Source organism: Juglans microcarpa x Juglans regia, chromosome 8D (genome assembly GCF_004785595.1).
Source record: "Juglans microcarpa x Juglans regia isolate MS1-56 chromosome 8D, Jm3101_v1.0, whole genome shotgun sequence".
NCBI lineage: Eukaryota > Viridiplantae > Streptophyta > Magnoliopsida > Fagales > Juglandaceae > Juglans > Juglans microcarpa x Juglans regia.
The window spans coordinates 15,564,405-15,588,939 of record NC_054608.1 but is presented as its reverse complement, the minus strand read 5'-3'; the positions used below and the strand labels follow the sequence as shown (position 1 = coordinate 15,588,939).

The following is a 24,535-nucleotide window of genomic DNA, read 5'->3' as shown; positions in this document are numbered from 1 at the left end:
AAAACTTACACAAAGCATCCGGTAATAAATCCACACCGAGAGGATTTAGGAGACATCCGTCCAATTTCGACTAGCTTCTAGCCAAACCTCGCTGCCCATTACACCAAGAAAACTTGGCCCCCATTGACTTCATTTCCATTAACCCACATGCCTCAATAATATCATTAAATTCATCCATTGCCATTCTCGACCGGGGTCTACCACCCTTACATTCATCATCCCCACGAATAATATTGAAATCACCAAGACAAAACTAGGGGATATCTTGCACGACATCCAACTGTAACAACCTCTAGAGATCACGCCTCTCCATATGGTTACATTTTGCATAGACCACATAAACCATAACATAATGAAAGGCATCCTTCAGTAAGACAGACACATGCTGAGCACTAAATTGACTAACCAAAACCTCTAACTCATCTTTCCATAACAACCATAATTTTCCACCAACACTTTAATTAGAAAAAACCATAATCAAACTTCAACCAATTTTTTAAAACATCCAATTGACTTTCATCTACAAAAGGCTCAGCTAACAGGGCTTGCTAGGAACCTGAGATGAGCTTCTGAGAGTTCGTGGACCCTTACTTGCATCTTTTGCAGCTATAGCATCCCCATCAGACGGATACTCTTTAATTTTGCATAGGTGCTCTATCCTATCTTCATCGGGTTCTGAGACAGAATCCTCAACCATTCCCTCAGGCAGAAACGCCACCCTTCCAATTGGAATTATCACAGCCAAAGACCCCAACCCTCCATCTTCCGCAACGTCAAGTAACGCCCCATCCCCTGTCACCTACTCAACTAAATCCTCTGCTCCCATCATACCCCAAGTCTCCACCCTCTCCGCATCCAGATTGACATTCACTAGGCCAGACTCAACAATATGCAAATTTTGCTGGCCTCCGAAACCAATTGCTTCCAATACGACTGCTGTCTCCTCATGGTTTCCACCTGACTTCTGCACTGTCAAGGAGCTAGAACTAGCCCCAGTTACATCCACCTTTTCAACCTCCAAAGCATCAACAACAACATTATTATAGGACCAGCCAAATATTTTTCTGCACTTCCGTTCATTCCCATCAGCAGCAACGTCATTCACAAACAGTACAGGAGGCTGCGAATCCTCCATCATTTTCATCAACGACAATGATGTCTCCTTTAGCACATCAGTAGGAGTCATAACCCCTTCCATGTTTTTGTCATCCTCAATAGGTTTCGGTTTCCACATATCCGCTACCTTCTCTGGCTCTTTTACAACTCCCTTCTTCTTACGATCAAACGCCTTAAAGCCACCTTCCATCCATTTGCAAGTCTTTAAATTATGGCCTTGAATACAGCATTTAGAGCAAAAAGCAGGGAGTGTCTCTTACTCAACCTCTATATAAAAGCTAGAAACTTTGTGCTGATTGCAAATTCAAATTCCCCTTACGGGATCCTTTGCCGCATCAATTTCCAAGCAAATCCGTGCTCCATTTGTTTTCGTCGCACACTTTGTGGCGTTATCACGTCATAAGAACCTACCTAACGGCGCAGTGATGTTCCTTAAAAATGACTCATAATAATAGTTTGGTGGTAATGCACGAAGGAAAACCCACATCGGCACCAAGGAAGACTCTGAATCCTCATTAAACTTCGTGTGCCACAGGAACCCACCATAAGGAATCCCATCTACATCAGTAGCCTCCCTTGACATTGCCTTCACGAAATCATCCTTATTGGTGAGTCACACAAACACATTCCGAGGTTTCCTCATTGCTGAAACCATCGGCTGCGAATTTAATCCCCAGTGACTGCGTATGAACACTCTAATGGCATCAAGGGATGGACGCTGCCAAAGAAACTTGAGAACCATTGAGTATCTAAACGGTACAACATGGATTTGGCAGGACGGAGTGGGACATCAATCTTAGGCAACAATTGTGGCATTTGTGCCACCAAATCTACGAATGTTCGCTGTCAACCAGTCGTCGCCGAAGTCCCAGGAGGATCCCCGGTGGCTGTCATGTAGCACTAACCCTAGCAGAGCACGATTTAGAAGAAAAGGGTAATATCGTCCTAGCAGAGCATACTACTAGATTGAAATCTTGTTAGCTTCTTTGAAGGAAGAAGGGTTAGGAGTTATTGAGTGCAGAGAGACATGTGAGTAGAGAGCTTTATATTAAGGAAGTGGATCAAGATGGTTTGAGTGGGTCATGAAATTTCCTGGGCATTACCAAAGAAGCTGCTACTTTCAAACTAATCAGCAAATTTCTTCTTCTTTGTCAAAAAAAGGTATAAACACATGATTAGGAAGTGGATAGATTAATTACTTCATTATTTGCTTGGTTGTATTCTACTTATCTAAGATTGGGCAATGAAGAAAAGGTGTTGCTAGGCTACTTCTACCGTGTGTATGAGAGGTGTGTTAGACCTCCAAGTCGAGTTGCCTTTAGAGATGCCACACATGCCCTAGTCATGGTGAGGACAAGCACCTTGGCTAGCCCACAAGTATGCCTTGGCTCGTAGGGTGACACGCACGGGGTGCCCAGCATGCATGCATGCCTTGACCCACGCGATGGCACACAGGGCAACCAACATGCGGGCTAGCGAGATTAGTGAGCGCCTACCCATGTGCGCAGTCATCGGCTGCGCGCCCATGTGCCGCAAGGCCATGCGTGGCACATCTAGCCCACCCAGTGCATGCTCGCGCGTGCATGCACAACCCTGCCGCACATCAGCGAGGTTAGTGGCATGCCCACCAGGCATGCCATCCAGCGCACGGCTCCATCCCGTGCTTTGCAGAGCAGGTCGGTGGCATGCCCACCAGACATGCCATCCAGTGCATGGCTCCAGCCCATGCCTTGCAACCTCAACGCCTAGGCCATGCAGCGCACCACCATGGCTCACCATCAGCAAGCCATGCCACACCACCTAGCCATGGACCAGCTTGAAGACCACCATGCACCAACCTAGCCCACCATGGGCCATGCATGCCATGGCTAGACTTGGTCAATGACCACTATCATGTTATTTACTTTATTTATTTAATTTGATTTATTTATTATTTTCAAGAGACTTATTGTGGGTTTCCAAATTGTATTGCTTATAAATAGAACTTCATTCAGTTGCTTTAGAATCTTTTGGCAAAGCTCCTAGAGGGAAGTCTATTGTTTGAGAGATCATAAACGGTGCCTTTGCACTTGGGCTTTTTGGGTGAAATTCGTGAATCTCAAAGAGAGGATTACACATTGCAATTCATTGAATAGGTGTAATTTATTTATCTTGTTTTCTAGCAACTTGGTGCAATTTGTGAATCCAAGTTGTGTTTATCAATATATGAGGTTTATTCAATTCTTGTGCAATTCGTGAATCAAGTATTGAATTATCATTGTTTGTCCTTTTGTTCATTCAAGTTCCAAGTATTTTTACTTTTTTTTCTTGAGTGTTCTTCATTGTGTTCTTGGTGTTCATCATATTTTTGCTCTTCCAATCCATCCAACCCATCAAAGTCGACCACCATAGTGTTTGTCAACTTTTCATAATTGGTTTGTCTCATCAAACCCTACCCTAGCCGAAACACATTACCCTTGCCAAGTCACATTCATTTTCGGCAATCACTTGCCATATTGAGACTTGACCTAGCCTCCACTCTCCTTTCCATATTGGAGTTCCTATAATTTAGGAACCCTAGTTGACCCAATCACATCACCATAACTAGCCATATCCCTTCCCAAATTGAGTTCCTAGATTTTAGAAACCTTTTCTAAAATCACTCAATCAAGCAACCAAGTCAAAACCTTGTGGCCGTCCAACCCTAGCCGCCCATCTCCAAACCCTAAATCAAAATCCTAAACCTAAACCCTAGCCGCCCAACTCCATCTTCCAAACCCTAAACCCTAACTCCCAATTGGCGCCAACCCTAGCTCCACACTAGTGCCGTGCGCCCCTTACACCATTGTAGCCTATACACTTCCTTGACCTTTTCCACCATTCCATACATCCATTTTAGCCTAAACACCTAACCTCACCATACCAAAGTGGTCATCTTGGCCACCATTGTTAGAGAACCAAGCAAGAGAGAAATGAAGATTCGGTCATCACAAGGTTACCCTTGGCGTGGAGATCATAGTGTTTAGGGACTTGACCGAGATCCCTAACAAGGTGTTATATTTAACAGATGAATGGCACGTTTGGCTTGCGAAATAGGTATTTCATTCCTTCTAGTTCTTATCCGAACCTTTACAATTTTACAATGATTCTTATATTTGACAACATGAATAGCAATAACTAACTAAAATAAGATGTAGAATTCATATAGCAGTTTAGCTTGTCAGCATCCAATGTATCCCTGGAATCCCATCTGACCAGAATTCATAGAGAATGCAAGCCATGATGAACTCCTTGTCGCTTGTGTCGTCTGATTCATGCATGTCATTCGTGCTCGTACAGATATCTTTCTGCAAGGGTGGCATGAGCTGCCGCGCCTAAAGGCAAAACATCTTCATCGATGATAAAATAAGGTGAGTGGCCTGTGTGAGTAGAACCCAAGGTCTCATTCCTTATGCCTATGTAGAAAAAGCCAGCCGGGACCACCTGAGAGTAAAAGGAAAAGTCCTCAGCACCCATCATTGGTGGAACCACCCTGAAATTTGTTGGACCCACCAAATCAATGGCCACTTTCCTCACATGCTCGTACATTTTCTCATCGTTCACGGTGGGGGGATATATAGTGGACTCGTTTTGGAAGAAATCAACCATTCCCGAACATCTGTAAACGCTGGCCTGTTCCACAATTACCTGTTTGTGATGATGCAGATTGATTGCTATTAGCTCAAGCGTTTTAAGACTTGTACTTTTCAAGAAATTATAAACAGGCTACCCTAAGACAATTATTGTCTTTCTGATGCCAGAAAAATGAAGAGGAGTGATATAACTCTTTATAAAGTTTAGGATAAGTTTGTTCTTAAGCCGTGTAAGACTTCTCAACGCTCCCTTATGTATGAGTCAGTATTTTCGGTATCATAATCTTAGGTACATTGCAGGAACTCATTATCAATCATAGATTAACCTGCTCTGATACTATATAAAAATATAAATTTCTCTCCATAAAAAGCCTAATAGGAGAAGTGGGGTAACTCCTTATAAAGTGATAAGTTTATCTCTAAACCGTGTGAGACTTCTCAACACAAGATCATGGCAGGTCCAATTTTAGAGATACTGTAATTAATCGAAGTGGTTTCAAGACAAACCTCTTCTATTCTATGAAGAAGCTGGTAAAAGCTTGTGTTAGAGAAAGCCCTGAAGGTACCACCGAGGATAACAGTATCTGGGATCTTGTCAAGGTTGTCACCTCCATTAAACGATGTTACCGAGACAACCTAAGTGACAAAGATGATACATTAACGCAACTTCACGAATTCTTGTACCCAAAATAATATGCACAAACAGACGCATGCATGTGCGCGCACACATACCTGCGAGTCCAGTGGATTTGCTTCGCGAGACACAATACCTTGTAAGCTGATAACTGCAGCTGAGGCTGCTAAAATGGGGTCAACGGAGTGGTGGGGATCCCCAGCACTGCCGCTTCTTCCACTGATGACGGCTCTAAAAAAGCCACAGCCGGCAAGCAAAGGACCAGGTCTTGATCCGATGATGCCCGTGGGATGCATGTGGGATACATGAACTGCGAATATGGCCTCCACATTCTCCAGAGCCCCATCTCCGATCATCCCTTTTGCACCATTCCCTGCTTCTTCTGCAGGCTGAAACAACAGCACCACTGTTCCCTATCGACGGCCAACCATACAAAAATTTCAAATTGTTGTTGATTATTTTTTTATTTTGTTTTATATCTGCACGAATCTTGATTGACAAAATTTGACATAAAGCAAAACAGGAATTATCAATAAACAAGGCAAATATTGATCATTTTCTTTGTTTGTTTCGTTGGAATATTTCCATGTTTCAATCAATTACTCCTGGCCTAGTACTATAGAACACTTTGACCAGCAATATTATAACACGTTAATGAGACAATGGATAGGAATCATATTCTATCAAGTACGTAGCACACCCAAATTGACTCGCAATATTCTCTCATCCATCCAAAACAACACATGATTTTCGGTATTATTCGTCAAACGAGGTAGACTTCAAATATGTCAAAAGCAGAATTTTCAAGGGGAAGTTATATTTTGACACCCCCCCCTTTTTTTTTTTTTTTTTGATAAAAGAGATCACATTTCATTCATAATAGAGAACATATAAATTTGAGTTAAAAAAAGTCAGTTACATATGTTAATAGCTCCCCAGCACACTTCTGTGGCTGACATGATCTAGTCCATATGACAGATCTCTAAAGACCTAAGTCTTTCCGTCGTATACATCTTTGTCCCCGACAGAGTAATAGTAACCAGGTGACAAAACCCATACCCCTACTACACGAAGTAGGATGCACCAACCCCACACACCGCCTAAGCGGAGGGGGATCACACCGTTCGGAGCAAGGTCCGAATGAACAAAATTTTTGGATTTTTTATTTTTTTTTTAAGAAAAGAAAACAGGACACAAAATAAAACACAATAGAAAAACCACTGTAACAACGGAAAAGGACAATGCTCCAAGCAACTGCGGTGGCTCGTGCAGTACACGCGCCACCCTGAGAGAAAATCATCGACCGTTCTTGGAGGTTCTAGACTCACAGACCCCAATGGCGCCACGCGTGGAGACGGCAGAGGGGCTCCTGACGGCGCAAGAAAGCCACTCGCCGAACGCCTCCGATAACTTTTGACCCCTCGAACTATCACCATTTTGCAATCATATATGCATGATCTATTTGAAGTTACAAAACAACTACAATGTATAACACCTGTTATAAGAAAATTACTTATTTCTTGTCAATTATTTCATATCAAAATGATTATTTTTTTTATCAAAATGAGTATATTCTTATTACCAATTATCATTTTTATCGTAAATAATTCGTTATAAATATTCATTTTTCTTATAGCGCCCTTAATAAAATATGCCAGCCCGTTCGCTTTACACCCCGTTTAAGCGGCAAAATGAGAGGGACCCCCTCCATCATGGTCTCACTCGTACTACCTATCGGCTCGGTGGAAACCATGCACATAAGAAAAGATAAAATAATTTTGGCATCCTTGAATACATCACCCAACAAAGTAAAGAATTTATTCATCAGACAATATTACAAGCATCTAAAGAAAATAAGAATAATCGCTGCTACTTTTATTATACAAAAAAAAAAAAAAAAAAAAACCGGAGTGATTATTGCTACAAATCAAAAGGTGCCATGACATTAATTAACAAGCAGCCAACATGATCCTTTAAGCATATTAAAAAAAAAAAGTTAGGAATATATATATATATATATCCTGCTTAAGGACCAAGCATTCGAGAGATAATCATTCATAATTAGCATTATTTTTTAGAAATATTTTAGTCACAAAAAAATTTTATAAAAATAAATTTATAAACTAATATGTATGACTTGATGTGGTATATGAAATACTAAAGCTATTTTTATTATAATATAAATTTAATATATCATATCAAGTCACGTTAATTTGTGTGATCTCTTCTTAGCAGTAACAATTTTCTATTTTTTTCATTTCTCATTAATATAATTTTATTTTCTAATGGATTTCCACGTCCTTAATTTGTAAAAAAGGTAGTGCTAGTGAGCATTCATGTGAAAGATTGAGTATTATGACCGATTATTAATATCTTTCACTTTATCGTCTGGAATATCCAAAATTTAAATGTGATGCTAAAGAACACTCGACATATATAGGTTAGGCACAGATGCATTCTTAATGCTCGACTACTTCCTAAAAGTAAAATTCAGATAGAAATGATCAAAGATGTCGAGAATTTAATAATTATTCTCGAAACGGAACTTCAAACCTCCCTCTTGAGATAAGCTATTAATGTTTTTCTATTGTATTAAACAGTACTGTCCAGATGTTTTTTTTTTTTTTTTTTTTCTCAAATATTTAGATTAAAAATTAAGGAAAAAAAAACTCTAAATTGGACTGAACAATCTAAAAAAGGGAAAAAAAAAAAAACTGAACAAATTAAAGCTTGTCAGGGGACATTTATATCTTGTAATAAGTGTGACCATGACCAAGAGGAAGTACTGATATCTATGTTTGTTGGAAAAGTAACACGTGTTGCATCTATATACGAGAATGGCAAAACATATTCAATTCATTACTGTCCTATATAGCTATCTAACACACCATTGTGCACGTTTTCTGGATCCAATGTTGTCCACTCAAATTTTACCCTAGTGCACCGACCGATCGACCCCATAACCCCTATATATATATATATATGTATGTATTATTCAACCTTACAAAATCAAAATATTAATTTTCTACCATTTAACAATCTAACCAAAATAAAAAATAAGGAAACAAATAATTTAATATTAAATACAGTCGTGAAGTGCGTAATTACCACTTAATCGTTTTGAAAAATATAAAATTTACTATTAAAAACCAAATAAAGTAAAATTCAAACCACAAGAGAGTAATGGATATATAAATAGATCAGTAATACAAATGAATGAACCGAGGCCAAACCTTCAAAAGATGTTGGCGACTCTTCAAGATCTTGGCAGCGCCGAGAAGCATGGCAACATGAGCATCATGCCCACAAGCGTGCATTTTCCCCGCAACTTTGCTTTTGTGCTCCCATTCAACAGCTTCCTGCCACAACATATTTATATTTCTCCCTTTTAGGATAATAAAAAGTTCTTTAATTATGATAATCTAAATATTTCAGCTCATAATGAGTACCCTGTCCACAGATGTACAAAGGTCAATGCAAAAAAAATAAGAAAAGTATTATAATAAAGATTAAATTTATAAACTGAGATGATTTATTATGATATTATTATATAATTATGATTAAATTTAATTTTTTAAAAAAATATATAAAAAAAATAGAAAAGAAATTGTGTACTTAGCCGCCAGGCTAGTACAACTTTCGTTCTTGAGATCTCAACTGTCCTTTAATCTATCACACGCAAGGTGTCAAACGATAATTTCACATGTCTAACACGAACATATAGACATCTATAATTACAACGTTTACTTTGGGATTTGAAGCATCTCACAATCTATTACATGCAACATGGGTAAATGCAAATTTCACACCATGCATATGACTCTGAACATTATACTTATATACACCTGATCATGACAACAGATCGTACTACAGTACAACAGTGTAAAAATACAAAAAGCAAAATGCAAAGGAGTTTTGCTACAAATCTGTTCACATCACACATCTCATATTAGGGGTAATTTTATAGATATTTTTCATATAACGTCAGATATAGACTGGTGAATACTATAAGAAGAATTTTTTAAATTCAAGATATATCAAAGCCGCCATGAATGATGGTACAACTTTTGATTTGGAATCTGAACTATCCCATAAATTCTATTTCGCATGAGATGGGATATTTCGTATGTCGAAACTGTACATAGTACATATGCACCTGATCAAAGCGGACGTGAGATCTCACTCACACCATGTCAGCATTAAGAAGGAAAACACAATATATTTATATATTAGGAATATATAATTTACCTGATCAATTCCAATTCATGTGGCCTCTTAGCGATTACATCAAAATGATTCTAAGCTTAGAAAAATAATTAATAATAATTAATGTAGAAAAATGGAAATCTTGGAGCTTCTATTAATTGTCCTCAACATAGCCCAAAAAATGTTTTTCCCTACTTAGAATACATGCATATACATATACATATGCTCATATATACATATACGTATGCATATACAAAGGGACCTGAATTGGGAGTGCATCCATGTCAGCTCTGATCGCCACAAACGGCGGACAGCCGGAGCCGATCCAAGCCCGAATACCAGTCTTGGCCAAAGGGTACTTGTAGCTAACCTCCATGCTATCCAACTCCTCTCGGATCAACTTGCTGGTCTCGAACTCTTCGAAAGCAAGCTCCGGGTTCGCATGGATCCTCCTCCTCAGGCTCCTGATCCACTCCGCGGTCTCCGGTCGCCTTGCGTAGCCTAAAACCGCCTCCGCGCATGCTTTGGCGCTCCAAACGGCGCAGTCGGGAGTTGAGACGGACATAGAGTCGGCCGTGGCTGATGGGACAGTCCGGTTTTTGATCGCTAAGGAAGGCTTTGGACAGAGAAGGCAGCTCGGGTCGAAGAACGGCCGGTCTTCTTCGGCTGTCGTTCTCGGCTTGGCAAACGGGATTATGGATTTAGAAACAAACGTAGAGATGGAGAGTAGCACAAGAAATCTCTGAAAATCCATTTCCGAGAGAGAGACTTGCAGAAGAAGAAGGAAGGGCAGAGCAGAAACAGAGAGAGAAAGAGAAAGAGAAAGAGAAAGAGAAAGAAAAAGAAGAGGAAGGAGAGAGTGGTGAGGTGAGAGGTGAGCATGAGCACGTTGAGATAACAGAGGCAAGAGAACAATATGTGCACGTGGGGAATATGCAGCATACGATAGGGATTAGGTGTTGAGGTTATAAAATAGAATTGTCTGATCAAGGCCCAGTGGAATTGATTAACATTATCTAAATATTTCTTCCCCTTTTATTTCATCATTATATTTTTTTAAAATTTATAAACAATTTAATTTTATCAAATTCTAAAATAATAATAATATTAAAAAATAATATTCTAATAATATTTTATTTAACTTTTAATTTTTATCTTAACTCATTTCATCTCAACTCACTATTTAAATCTCACTAGTTCATTTAGAGAGTGAGATAAGATGATAATTTTATGAATAATAATAAAATAATTTATGAGTAATAGTGACATAATTTGAATTGAATATTTTTTAGATTTTAAAAAGGAAGAGAAAAAAAATTAAATAAAAAATATTATAAAGATAAAATATAATTAAAATATAATTTTATAATATTATTTTTGTTTGAAATTTTTGATTTTTTTTTATTTTTTTATTTGAAAGTTTAAAAAAATTATAATGGTTAATTTGAAAAAATTATAATAATTAATTTAAAAATATTTATATTTAAATTATATTAGAAAAGGAGAGAAGATGAGATAAAGTTAAAATTTTATAATAATAACTATTTCCAAACCTGCACTAAGGCGATGGTAACCCCGGCCCCATAAGCGCTCCAACCACCGCTTGGCTGATCTTGACACTACTCTTCACTTCTTTATTAATATTTTCTTTAGCCCGAGAGTTATTTTTACGAGTTATTCTACCCCCGTGCAGATCCACTTAATTTAAATATAAGATTTAATTTATAAATTTTAAATTTTAAAATTCATTTTTTAAATTAAAATTATATCATTTTAAGTGTTTTATTAAGCATATTTTACGCACCAGCTTGACTTGATCGATGATGTTATTAAAGTACTAGTCTCTCCACTAATTATTCGTTAACTAATTATTCAAACCACTTATGTTGATTGGGTCACGTCACGTGTTCATTATAGGCCGGCCGTGTGTACAGGATCGTAACAGGATAGCCCCGTACGTAAGGTTTGCTTGCATGCTTCTATATTTATGAATCGTGTATGGGTTGTTTTTAAAAAATAGTGAGATTTATTATTAAAATATTAATTTATATATATATATATATTTTATATTTATTTGTTTTAAATAATTATATAATATTTATATATTTTATGATTATAAATATTATTTTTTTATTAAAAATAATATTTATAGTCTTATAGTATACAAATCTCGCACTCTTTTTAAAAAAATGCAGTATCTACCAAAAAATTAAATCTATATATGACATGATTTGCAAATATAATATAAAAAATTTATATATCTTATAATTATATTTAATATTACGTGCACCCATTGCCATCGATGTGAAGGGAATAACGGATGTATAAGCCTTCTCAACTTTTTGAAAGATTTTTTCTCACATTATAGTTTTAGTTTTTAAATGACACATGTCAGTAGTCGGTGGTTACATGGGCATCTTAACAAATTATTAATGGGAAGGTAACACAAAGACTTATTTGAATAAGTCGAAAGTACAATATATAAAAAATTTAAAATTAAAGTTTAAGCACTAATATATTTAAAGTGCAATGAAATTTGCATTCGAAGATCAAAATAAATATTAATTTTTATACAATAATTATAGACTAATCCTAAATGTTATTCTATGGTGTGCAAATTCTATATACTTTTCTTTAAATACAAATGGAGTCTACTATTAAAATAATAATTTTTTCATACCGATTTCATATTTATCCATCTTTTAAAAAGAATATACAAAATTTACACATTTTCATGTAAATGTCATTTCTTATGCTTAAAACTAAAATATGCAATAGTTATAACTAATAGAATCGAAAAGACAAGGCTCTCCAAAGATTACTATTTGCTAATCTTGTCTTGGACGTCGACTTAGGTGAAAGAGGAGAAGGAAATTGACTCTTCACTCAGTAGGAGTGAAGAGGGATAGTCTCACGTTGAGTAGGTTTTCTCTATTGAAAATGGAACCCCAACCCCTAAGTGACGTTTGCCAACAATTGAGTCTCAATGATGAAGAAAAAACAGAAATTGGAGTTCAATTGGAGGACTATGATGAACTGAGAAGGTGTGAGAATAGGAGTTTGATTGGGAGAATTTTTGCTGGTAGACGTATTGGGATGGATGTGATTCGTTCAACCATGCTCAAGGTCTGGAAGCTGGATTTGAATGTTACTTTTAAATAGATTCGAGAAAACACCTACGCTATGATCTTTACTAATTGCAAGGATAGAGATCGTGTTTTGATAGGTAGACCATGGCTGTTTGATAACAATTTGTTTGCGGTGAGGCCATTTAATGTGACCCTACAACCAAATTAGATCAATTTTCATTTTGAGTATTATTGGATTCAACTACATAATTTGCCTATGGCTTGTATGAATAGAAGAATTGGTGAGCAGATAGGGAATTCAATTGGGAGGGTTTTGAATGTGGATGTTCCTAAAGATGATGTTGGATGGAGAAGCAATCTCAGAGTTCAAGTGAAGATTGATTTACGAAAACCAGTTACTCGTGGGCAAACTATAAATTTCAACTCAATGAGTATGTGGGTGCCGATCAAGTACAAGAAATTGCTAAAGATATGTTTCAGATGCGGCAGAATTGTCCATGGGGAGGTGGGATGTGAAGCTGGGTATGGGTATTGTAGCGCCCCATGGAAGGCCCAAACCACAAGGCATATACTCCAAAAGGACTAGTCAATGATACAATTGGAGCCCCATTGGAACTTTATAAAGAGCAAGAACTTCTCAGTCTCAAGCAATATATGATCCCATATACCACCTACCCTTATCTATATCATATGGGTTATCACAATCTAGCCCCCTTAAATTTTCAACATCCTCGTCGGGCCTGTCTATTGTAGGAGGCACGACTTAAGTCTCACATTTCTAGTTGGAATTGTCTCTAATACCGTTTGTAACTCTCTAATAGAAGGTCCAAACCACATGACGTATACTCCAAAAGGACTAGATAATGATACAACTGGAGCCCCATTGGAATCTTATAAAGAGCAAGAACTTCTCATTTCCAAACAATGTGAGATCTCATACACCATCTACCCTTATCCATATCATATGAGGAGGTATTAGAAATATAACAAATGAAGTTTTGATAGAGTTAAACAATTTAGGTTGTGGCTGAGGGCGAATAGTGGAGTCATGAGACGAGGTGGGGGGGCAAAATGTAACGAGGGATGGATCCTCAACTAATTCACCAGTTCGTGATGTTAACTGGGAAATTGGTTTCTGATCGACATATTTAAGGGAAGTTCAAGTGGGGTACAATGAGGTTGAGTGTCGGGCTCCAGTGGTTTCTCGATTGCGGCTAACAGAAATCATGCTACTTCTAGTGGAGAGTTTATCATGGCGAGTAATAAGGGAATTGTAAAGCCAGATAACAAGTTGACTCATTCAAATAAAATCCAGGAGTTAAGGGTGGGGAGGAAGGAAAAGATCGACCAGATGAGGGGTTCTAATGACTCTCGGGAAGGAGAGAAAAATCCAATTGTAGTGACTGAGTCCTTGGGCCCAAGGCCCATTAGGGCCCATATTCTTACAAGTAAGGAACACGGGAATAAGAGGCCTCTAGAAATTATCGACCCATTTGAGAGTTGTCAACTTACAAAGGAGAATGTGGCAGTTGACTATATAATAGCTTTACAAGGACAATGGTCGAGAAGGAAGGGTAATTGGAAGAGAAGGGCGCACGTGCAGGGGAACGAAGGTTAGTATCCTCTTTTACCTTTTGTTAAAAAGAGATCTAGTTTTTTCTTGGTTGATGAAGAGGTAGAAACGAGTAGTGGTAAAAAACAAAAAGTATATTTTGATTTCATTGGAAATGGGGTGGATATGGGATCGGTGAAAGCTGCTAGCCAGCCCCGTCAAGGATTTTGATTTTCTTGAGTTGGAACTGTCAGGGGTTTCGGAACATCAAGATAGTTCATGATCTTTACCAAATGGTAAAGCAGAAGTCTTCCAAGATAGTGTTTTTTATGGAAACACTAATTGCAAAACCAAGAGTAGAGGCAGTTAAGAGGAAGTTAGGGTTTCAGGAGTGTCTTACAGTGGACCCAGTGGGAAGGAGTGGAGGTTTAGCAGTATTGTGGAAGCATGAGATTGATTTTAGCATTTATAATTTTTCATTAAGACATATAAGTGGTTCGGTTATAGTCCAGGGCCATTCAAAAATATGGCTATTAACTAGATTTTATGGCTATTCAGATGTGAGCAGAAGGTCTTTATTAGGGATGTAACCGGTCCAGTTCCGTCGGTTGAAATATTTTAGAATCAAACCGGTAAATATCAGTTTTGAGATTTGAAAAACCGATACCGCACTGCTTATATACTAAACGGTACTTCCAGTTTTACCAGTTCCAATTTGGTTTGGTCCCCTTTTCTGGTATATTATATAGTACATATAATACAATATATTATAGTATATAATAATATAGTGGTAATATATTGCAGTATATTATTATATATATTATAATTGTATTATAGACTATAGTGATATAGGATTTTAAAACTTAATATTATATTAATTAGTAATTTATCATATAATACAAAATTATTTTATATATAATATAAAAAATTAAAATATATATATATATATATGAACCGGTCCGATCCCGTTGGATCTAGTGTTAGAAAAGGAAAATTGAAATCGGAACGATTTTAACCAATTTTGAGAAAAATGAAACGGGTACTAGATTGAACCAAAAGACTCTCCATGGTGTGTAATGGGTGATTTTAATGAAATTTCTGTGGCAGTCAGAGAAGGTTGGAGGTAGAAGTAGACCAGAGAGTCAAATGAGCATGTTCAGGTCTGCTATTGAAGATAATAGGTTGTTTGATTTAGGATGCAGGGGCGATTCATTTACATGGAATAATAGACATGCTGATGATAACTTTACAAAGGAGAGATTAGATAGAGCTATGGCTAATCTACCTTGGAAAGTTATGCATAAACATGTTGCAGTTGAATCTTTGGCTGCTAGAAGTTCAGATCATAAACCTTTCTTACTATCAATTCTATAGGAGGGTAGAGGAAGAGTGAGATATAGAAAGGTTTTTAAATTTGAAGCATGTTGGATTAAAGATGAGGACTGTGGTAAAATAATTGAGGAGGTTTAGAAGTCTAAGCAAGCTCCTTCTATGGAAAGCCAACAATCTACTCTTTCCTAGTGCAGTAGAGAATTGTCAAAGTGGAGTAAGAATAGATGTACAAGAGGGGAGAAAGTGATAAAGGAGAAGATAGAAGTATTGAAAAGGTTGCAAGAGATAGAGGGGCCACATAATGTAGATATGGTTAAAAATCTACAAAAGGAAGTGGGTTATTTATTGGAACAAGAAGATATAAAGTGGAAAGAGTGGAGTAAGGTTGGGATTTCTAAGAGCAGTGGAGGGTTGGGTTTAAGAGATATCAAGACTTTTAATCAGGCTATGTTATCTAAGCAATTTTGGAGGCTACTAACAAATCCAAATTCCTTAGTTCCAAGGATTATGAGAGAAAAATATTTTAAACATGATGATATACTGCATTCAAAGATTTGTTGCTGCCCTTCACAGATTTGGAGAAGTATTCGGGGATCTGGGTTCCTTATTAAAGAAGGGAAGAGATGGAGGGTGGGAAATGGAGAAAATATCAAAATTTGGGGTGACAGTTGGTTACCCACTCCCTTGACTTATAAGATTCAATCTCCAGTTAAAATTCTTCGAAAGAAAGCTTGTGTCAAAGAGTTCATTGATGAGAGGGGTTGCTAGAATGAAAGTTTAATTAATGTTGTTTTGAATGAAGATGAAGCAAACTATGTTAACAGTCTACCTTTGAGTAAAAAAAGATCTGAAGACAACTGATTCGGGGTCCTCATAAATCTGGGCATTTCTCAGTTAAATCTGCATATTACTTGGCATACTAGTTAAAGAAGGCTTGCAGAGGTGAATCTTCTAATAGTAGCTATGTTTCAACTGTTTGGAAGAAAATATGGGAGCTGAATGTTCCAAATGTAGTTAAAATTTTGCTAAGGAGAGCAGTTGGTGAAGTACTTCCTACAAAAAGAAATTTGTTCATAAGGAAAATTACTGGTAATGGTCTCTATCCTATATGTGAACAAGTTAAGGAAAAAATCAGTCATGTTTCATGGAAAAGCACAAGATGTTCGGGCAAATTTAGCAAGTTTTTTATTGAAGTGGAAATGTGTTGACGGTAGTTTCTACAACATTTGGGAAGATATGGTAGCAGCTTTATAGAATAGTCAACTTGAGGAAGTTGCTTGTGTTTTGAGGAGAATATGGTTTCAAAGAAACAAATATGTTCTTGAAGCTAAGTTTGAAAAACTCAGATCAGTATTGCAGAGGGGTAGGGAAGAGAAGGATGAATTCCATATGGCACAGATGAGTAGTAATACACAAATAGAAGTTGGTGACCAACGGACCGTATCAGGATTTGGCATTTATGACGACGTTCCTGTCTTCCATGATGGGCTCACCTTTTTATAACATCTTTTCAACCTCATTAATGAAGAGGTGTTAGGCGGCTATTCATGTCGGCATCACGTCTCTTCATAAACCATTTTCTCCAAAAAAGAAACAGCAAGTATCCTTGTCATTATGATTCATGGGAGTCTAACTGTCACCTTCTTTTTATAAAACATGGGAGTGAGACTTAATTTCCGCCCACTATGTTGTGATTATCCTGCCATTCTAGTTCTCTTTATTTTTCTTCTCTTCAACCAGTCTTCTTTGCTACTTCACGTTTTGTCGGTGATGGCTTCTGAAAAATCTATTCAACCTAACGTGTCTGGTGGGGGCACTACCAACACTTAGGCATGCAACCCGATCATGTCAAGCCCGGTTTGGACCCGATCCGAACCAGCCCGATACATGTGGAAGTGCCGACCCGAACCAGACTAATTGGGTCGGGTCGAACCGTCTTTATTTATTTAAAAAAAAATGCCGATTTTTTTTGTTTTTGGCATCCAAACACAAGCTGCATGTATAGAAAACATTGGTCCAGATACAAATTTAAATAAAAAAACTGATATTGAGGTCAGATCCAAGGCATTATAGTCTGGGTCAACTTAACATAAGCCTTATTGGTTCCATCGGGCCTGATCAAAGTGTTTAGCTTTCTTGGCCTTAATGTCATACATCTTCTTCACAGCATCTTTGATCTTCTTCTTGTCGGCGCGCACGAATGTCAACAATGAAAACTAAGGTATTATTGTCCTCAATCTTCTTCATTGCAGACTCCGTAGTCAAAGGATACTTGAGAATCTGAAATGGTCCAACTTATTTCTCGGTGGAGTACTAATGCGGGGATATTTGGGGTTCCTCTCCTTCTTCATTATCTTTGGTCGATGGATTGTGACTGATGTCCTGATCTTCTTAGCTTTCTTCCTAGAAACAGGGCTTGATTCACAGCCTTGGAAGCCTTAAAGGCTTGAGCCTTTAGATCAGCCTTTTTTGCAACATCAGAACACTGGGAGAGACAAGGATAGCTGCAGCAGCCGTGGACTCATAGAGAAGAATCGACATGAGATTTACGACACGGGCTAAAAACCAATCACACAAGAAAACCTAGAAACCAGAACTACCAAAAGAGGCTCCATGAAACCTGGCCTTGCTAGACCTCCGTGACCTCCATTTTTTGAAGAGTCAGAAATCCAATAATGAAAACTAAGAAATGAATTAACCTCTAAAAGATGAAATTGATGATGAAAAAGTTGAGAAGATAGAAGAGGAAGACAGTGAGAATGCAAAATCAGGTACCCCGATAAAGAGATAAAGAGTCTTGTTACAGAAAATGGAATGAAGAGAAAGTGAGCAGCAAATATGCGCAGCAGTGAGCATGAATGACAAGGAGAACAGAGCATGAATGGGGAAGAAAAAGAGGGCGCAGGGGCTAGGGTTCGATGTAGAAGTGAAAGTGAAGGTTAAATAGCGGGTTCCAAATGACAGCCCGACATTCGTCGGGTCTGATAAAGTCGAAACTGACTTTTGATGTCACCCGAATTTTTTGGGTTGGGTCTAATCAGGTAGCTCGGGTTGATCGGCCCATCAGGCATTTTGCACAGGCCTACCAACACTGTGTCATTGTTCCTACCAACACTGTGTCATTGTTTTTGGGTAGCGGATGGCACTCTACTAGCAACAAATCAATGCTGGCCTCCTTAGCCCTTACCTTCCAAGTACTAAAGTCTATTTCCCTTGAAGTTCCTGGCCCCGACGAGGGCACCGTCGATGTTGAGGGCCATTCCCTCCCATGTTTTCATGCAACTTGAAATTGGGACACCTTGAAGTTGCATACATTCCCCCTTTAGGCATAGCACCTTGTGGGCAAGAAAAAACTCATGGATAGTAAGGCTTGCGTCATCCGGAAAGGATTCCAACAAAACTCGCCGCCAGATAATGTTGCAACAAATCAATAATCTCCAGGCGTTTGGATACAGTTGGGAGGGGGCCAACCTAAGGCTGTCCAAAAGGTCACAGGGGCCAACCTAGGAGTTTCCAGTGGGCCAGGTGAATCCCCGAGAGTTTCTTATAAGGATAGATTGGGGAAAAATTCCAGAAGATAAGGTTGTGCTTCCAACAGCCACTCCTTACAAAGCGAATCGTCTTGCAATCATGCAGCAGTGGGTGCAAAACCATCCCAACAATATTTTTTTCGAGGTCCTCCTTTCTGAGGAGAGTCTGAGGATTTCTCTGCCTCTCCTGGGACACCTTCCTTCTGATGATAGGCTGGTTGCTATGGGGCCCTAGGTCGTTTCGCTTGAGAAGCGTCCGTCAGATCTTCCTTTGCCAGATAAGGAGAAGCAAACCTGTCGGGAGAGTGTTCAGGCCGAGGATAGGCATCTTCCTAGGGTACAAGACCCCTTAATGTAGGTATCGACTACTTTGGAGATGAGCCATCCCATTACAGTGGTGATCCTAGTGTTAGTTGTGGCGGGTGAGCTGGCAAGCAATTTTCCAACAGTGCCCGCTACCGATCTCATTGTTGAGGTGTCGAGGGCGAGGGCGAGGTCGGGATGGATGCCCTTCTTCAAAGCATTTTCGAATCTACCGCTCCTGATGAGGGGCAACATTCTTCTTCACGAATCTCCCCTCCTTCTTTGTCCTACTCGGCTGTCCGGAGTCATTCTTTTGAGGTGGCTAATGAAAAGGGGTGGAGGTTACCTCTAGCAACCGCATAGAAGCAGGAGATCATATAGGAAGTAAGTCTCTTCCAAACATTTCCATCCTCGGGGTTTCGAAGAGTCTTGCTGTGGATTCTTTTGTCCAAGTCGGATTCCCAGAGAGGGGGAGTCTAGTCATCGACCCATCCATCAAGGTGGAGTTCTCTGAAGGTGGCGGCTCTGTAGGTGATGCAGCCAGTGAGAGTCCGAGTGATGAACCACTAGCCCAGGTTGAGTGTCCAGTTAGGGAAGACTTTCTTCAAGATGTCGCGATCGGCCCCCACCCAGGGATTTTGAGTGGTGACACACCTGCCCCCGCTGAAGTCATTGCAAGATTGCCTGAGTCAGCATGTATTGAAAAGGCCCATCCTTCTCTATTTTAACTGGCCCTAGAGGGGAGCCGAGAGGAAGCCATTGATCGGGTTGCTGAGTACTTATCGGGCTTTTCTCACAAGGCTCGATCACTTCTTGCCCCCCTTTTACTGTCTTCTCTTTTCCCTTTTCTTAGTCTTTTCTTTATGTCACCAGGGCACCTTTTATCTTACGGCTTCTATCATGGATGATCAGGAGGTAGCCATTCAGGAGAGCTTGGAGGAGAGAGAACAGTTGAAGCAGGAACTCGAGAGGACAAGACTTGACCTATTGGGTGAGCGCAAGAGAAGAAAGAAGTGCGAAGAGGAGAGAACCCGAGCAACTTAATCAAAGTCTCGAAGGTGACTTCCCACTGGGAGGAGAGGGACCGGTTGGAGCAGCATAACCAAAGTCTCCAAGGCAACTTATCCCAAGCATGGGAAGAGAGAGAACGGTTGAAGCAGTTGAACTAAAGTCTTTAGGGTGCCACTCTCTCCTTACAAGGGCAGCTAAGGGTAGTTCTCAAAGCTTCGCGACAAGGCGTGGGGATGGGGAGTCGTTGAAGGTCGTAGATCAATGCGGGCATTCCTTTTGGAGAGTCTGGAGCTGTGTTTAAGATCTTTCACCAAGTACCTTCAACGGCTCGCTCTTGCCAAAATTCCCACCAATGAGGCATCCTTTGAAGCCAACTGCAAACTGGGAAAGAATGAGTTGTGAAATGCTTTCCCTAGTCCCGTCGTACCTGTGCCGGCATTAGTGGAGCCAGCTAACCTTGTCCCTACTATCTCTAAACTGGTATTAGTGGAATCGTCCGACCTTGTTCCTACTGCCAACCTTGCTTCTGTTGCCACAAAGGCCGATGCTCCTGGCGTTGAGACTTAGATTTTATTTGTTTCGTTATACCTCCCTTTTTTTTACACATGTATCCGCATTTTATTGCTCAATGGTTTGTATATACATACACATTGACTAACGTACATATTTTGTTCGTCATGTCTCGTCTTTGCCTTTTTTTTTTTCCTTTCTTCTTTTGTTTTTGTGCGACCAGCCTAGGGAACCATGGTAGTGGGGTCCATAGAGCTTTTACTTATCCCGTTGGACGGTCATGTTGTGCTTGATTTTCCTCTAAGGATAGTCGTTCTTGGAGTACAACTATCGTTTTAATCGTTATTCAAACGACCGTGTCCAGTCGTAACTTTGAAGTTTCCCCGGCTTACCTTACTGGCATCCAATCTAACCTTTTCGACCCCATTACCTGCTTTAACCTTTGAAGTTTCTCAACCACCAACCTGGCTTCCTTCGCTTTTTTCTTTTCTCTTTTCTGTCAGTTTGCTTTTTCCTGCATAGTAAGTGTTAGTTTCTGTTGGTGAAGATTCCTTCGATGGAGATTTCGTTGTTGAAGATTTTGTTGATGAAGATTCTACTGATAGAGATTTTGTTGGTGAAGATTTTGCTGATGAAAATTATGTTTTCGGGTGGCCAAGAGCTGACCCGCACTCCTCTACGAGAGGGATAAGGCAACCTGTTAGGTCTACCTTTCCCTTTTTGCCTCGCAGAGAGGTAAGTTATTGATGGGGTTCCCGTTTGGTGGAGTTGACTTTGCTGATTGAAACTAGTCAATTTTCACACCACAGAAAATAATTGCGTTAGTAAAACAAAATTCACACAAATTTTTAAGCAGACAAACCAGAGCGTTTAGCTTCTGCGACTGATTTTTTGCCTGCTGTTGTTTGATTTTTTACTTCCTTCCTTGCTCTTCATTTTGATTTCAGCTTCCTTTTTTTTTTTTGTGCTTTGTGCAAATTATTGGATTGTTAGGCCGACCTGCCTTGTTGACTATTTAGCACCCTCGGAATGAGTAATGGTTAAAAACCCAGTGGGTTCTAAGTAATGGAAATAAATCCCTTATAGTTACCCTGCTAATTCTTTCTGGATGTATTCGGGAAGAATTCTTCTTATCTTCTCCTTCATTTATGCCCCGTCAAGTTCCCGGCTTGCCTGGACGCACGTTGAGTGACCGTTTGTATTTTATGTTCGTGGCAACCCAGTGCCAATTATGTTTCCACATTAAATGCCATCCCTTCGATTTCTACGTTATGGCTCTGTTCTTTACTGGTATTAATTCTACACGTCGTATCAGTAGATATGTTTTACAGTGGTTGTAATAATCAAGGGATTCTGGTTCTCTAGGGGGGACACGTGGTGACTCACGGTGATTCGTGAAGTTATTTTGCCTTGGCAGGCCAAGCGTCCTTGTTGCCTATATAATTGCCCTTCTCCCAATTAGAAATTTCATTATACTCACTTCTGCCCTTTTTTTCCTCTTTTGTGACTCTTGCTTTACTGCTTGAGTTCTCATTTCCTTTATTTTTCTCTGCTTTCCTTCCAAAGCTCCTTTGTATTTTCTTCTATCTTTCATGGTTCTGATGAATCCTTTACACCTTAGTGCACAGTTGGTCCTCTGGTGCCACTCAGGACGCTGTTGGAGGGTTAAAGGGTGGAACTGCCAACCAATCGTTGTTGGGGTCTGAGACTCTTTGTTCTCGTACTTGCCCTTTTGTTTATTGTGCCTCACTCATTCTTGCCCTTTTACTTACGGGGCTCGACTTCAAAAATCTTCTCCTCACTCGCTGCCTACACTGAATTCGTGCCTGCTTAATTGCAGTGGAGAAGGGCTTTTGTCCAGTAAGCGGTTCTTAACGTAGAAGCTAACTCCGAGATGTTCTTATTCTTTGCGCACTCTTCATCATTGCTTCAAGAACTGCTTGTCCTTTTCGGATGGGCCCGAGAATAGTGAGGTCTTCTAGGTCCTTTGGGTTATTCCTGGCTGTTTCATGATCTAGGTTCCCTGGCTTTTATGGTGTAACTTGTTCCTTATAGTCTTGCAGCCTTGTATTGTAATTTGTTTCATGTACCTTTGTGACTTCATGATTTAATTTATTCCTTGTAATACTGCATAATTAATAAAATGGTTTTGTGCATCCGCCATGCTTATTACCTTCTATTGTGTGCCGATATTGCTCTTGCCTGCATCATTTGTCTTGGTATTGGAAGAGTTTTTAACCTCGGTCTATTTCTCGCTTGCTGATGCTTGTGCGGCCTTTTTGTGGTACTTTGCTTCGATTTTGTAGATTCTTCTTACTTCGGGCAGTCATCAGACTAAAACCCGCACTCTATTGGGGAGAGGTCAGGCTATCTCAAATTAGCCAGCCCCTTTTGGTTCCCTAAGAAGGTAACTTCTTTGGTCTGCCATTGGGGCAATACGCTCTTTCACCGTGATAGAAGTCAGGTTAAGTTCTTCGGGCCGCCTAGAGGGCAAGACCAGCTCTCCTCTGCTGGAGGGATAAAGACACCTTTGGGTCAGCCTTTCCCTGTTGAGTCTTGCAAGGAGGTAAGTCATTTTGGCAGTTTATTACTGGACCCGCTTCTGCTCGTTGATATCACAGGGAAAGTTAACATTTTGAACCAAGCTGGTGCTAGATCCACTCTTCACTCCGTGGGGGATGAGGCCACCGTTGGGCTGACCTTTCCCCTTGTATTCCATGGGGAGGTAAGTTATTTGGATAGTTTGTTACTGTACCGACTCCTACCTGTTGACACTTACGAGGAAGGTACATTTTCTAATTTCGAGTAGTTGAGGACTAACCCGCATTCCATCACGGGAGCGACAAAGCAACCTTAAGGCCTACATTTCCCTGTGGTATCCCACAAGGAGGTAATTCTGATAGCAATTGACTAACAGCTCTTTAAAGTGATTAGAGAGGGGGTAAGTTCTTTGGGCCTCATTGAAAGTAGGCCCCACTATCCTCTACGGGAGGGATAAGACTGCATTTTAGCTGGCCTTTTCCTGTTGAGTCCAGCAGGGAGGTAAGTTGTTCAGGCAGTCTGTTACTGGACCCACTCCTGCTCGTTGATATCACAGGAAAGATAAGTGTTGGGTTAGGTTGGTGCTGATCCCACTCTTCGTTGTGGCTGAGGTTGGGCTAGTTTATTCAGAAGGCCTTGAGGCTGATCTAGCTCTCCCTCATGGAAGGGATAAGGCCACCCTTAGGCCGACCTTTCCCTGCAGTGTCCCGTGAGGAGGTAAGTTTTTTGGGTAGTTTGTGACTGGACCCGCACCTGCCTGTTGACGTCTGCAAGGAAGGTAACTTTTCATTTTCAAGCCATCCAAGGCTGACCCGCACTTCTCCATGGGAGGCATAAGGCAACCTTTAGGCCTACCTTTTCCTGTGGTGCCTTGCGATGAGGTAATATGTTGATGATCTTGCTACCATAGATTTTGTTGGTTGTGCAGGAAGTGTTCTGCATATTCCTGAAAGTTTGCATTTTTATTAAATAAAACGGAAAGTACAAGCTAGGTGAAGAAATGTTACAAAATTAAGGGACATGGAATCCCGCTCTGGGGAGGTCGTCGTCCATCCTTCTCTCCAAAGCAGCGCACCACCCCTTCCCCCCTAAAAAATGGT

General features: G+C 39.7%; 1 protein-coding gene across 1 annotated transcript; it reads right to left on the bottom strand.

The window, feature by feature from the left end:
• Positions 1-4,402: 4,402 nt before the first annotated feature.
• Positions 4,403-10,543, bottom strand: LOC121243045 (IAA-amino acid hydrolase ILR1-like 6). Its single transcript, XM_041141102.1, has 5 exons — positions 9,830-10,543; positions 8,595-8,720; positions 5,460-5,774; positions 5,235-5,363; positions 4,403-4,782 (listed from the first exon to the last, which is right to left on the bottom strand). The coding sequence occupies exons 1-5, from the start codon at positions 10,319-10,321 to the stop codon at positions 4,417-4,419; spliced, it is 1,428 nt and encodes a 475-aa protein (XP_040997036.1). The 5' UTR covers positions 10,322-10,543; the 3' UTR covers positions 4,403-4,416.
• Positions 10,544-24,535: the final 13,992 nt, after the last annotated feature.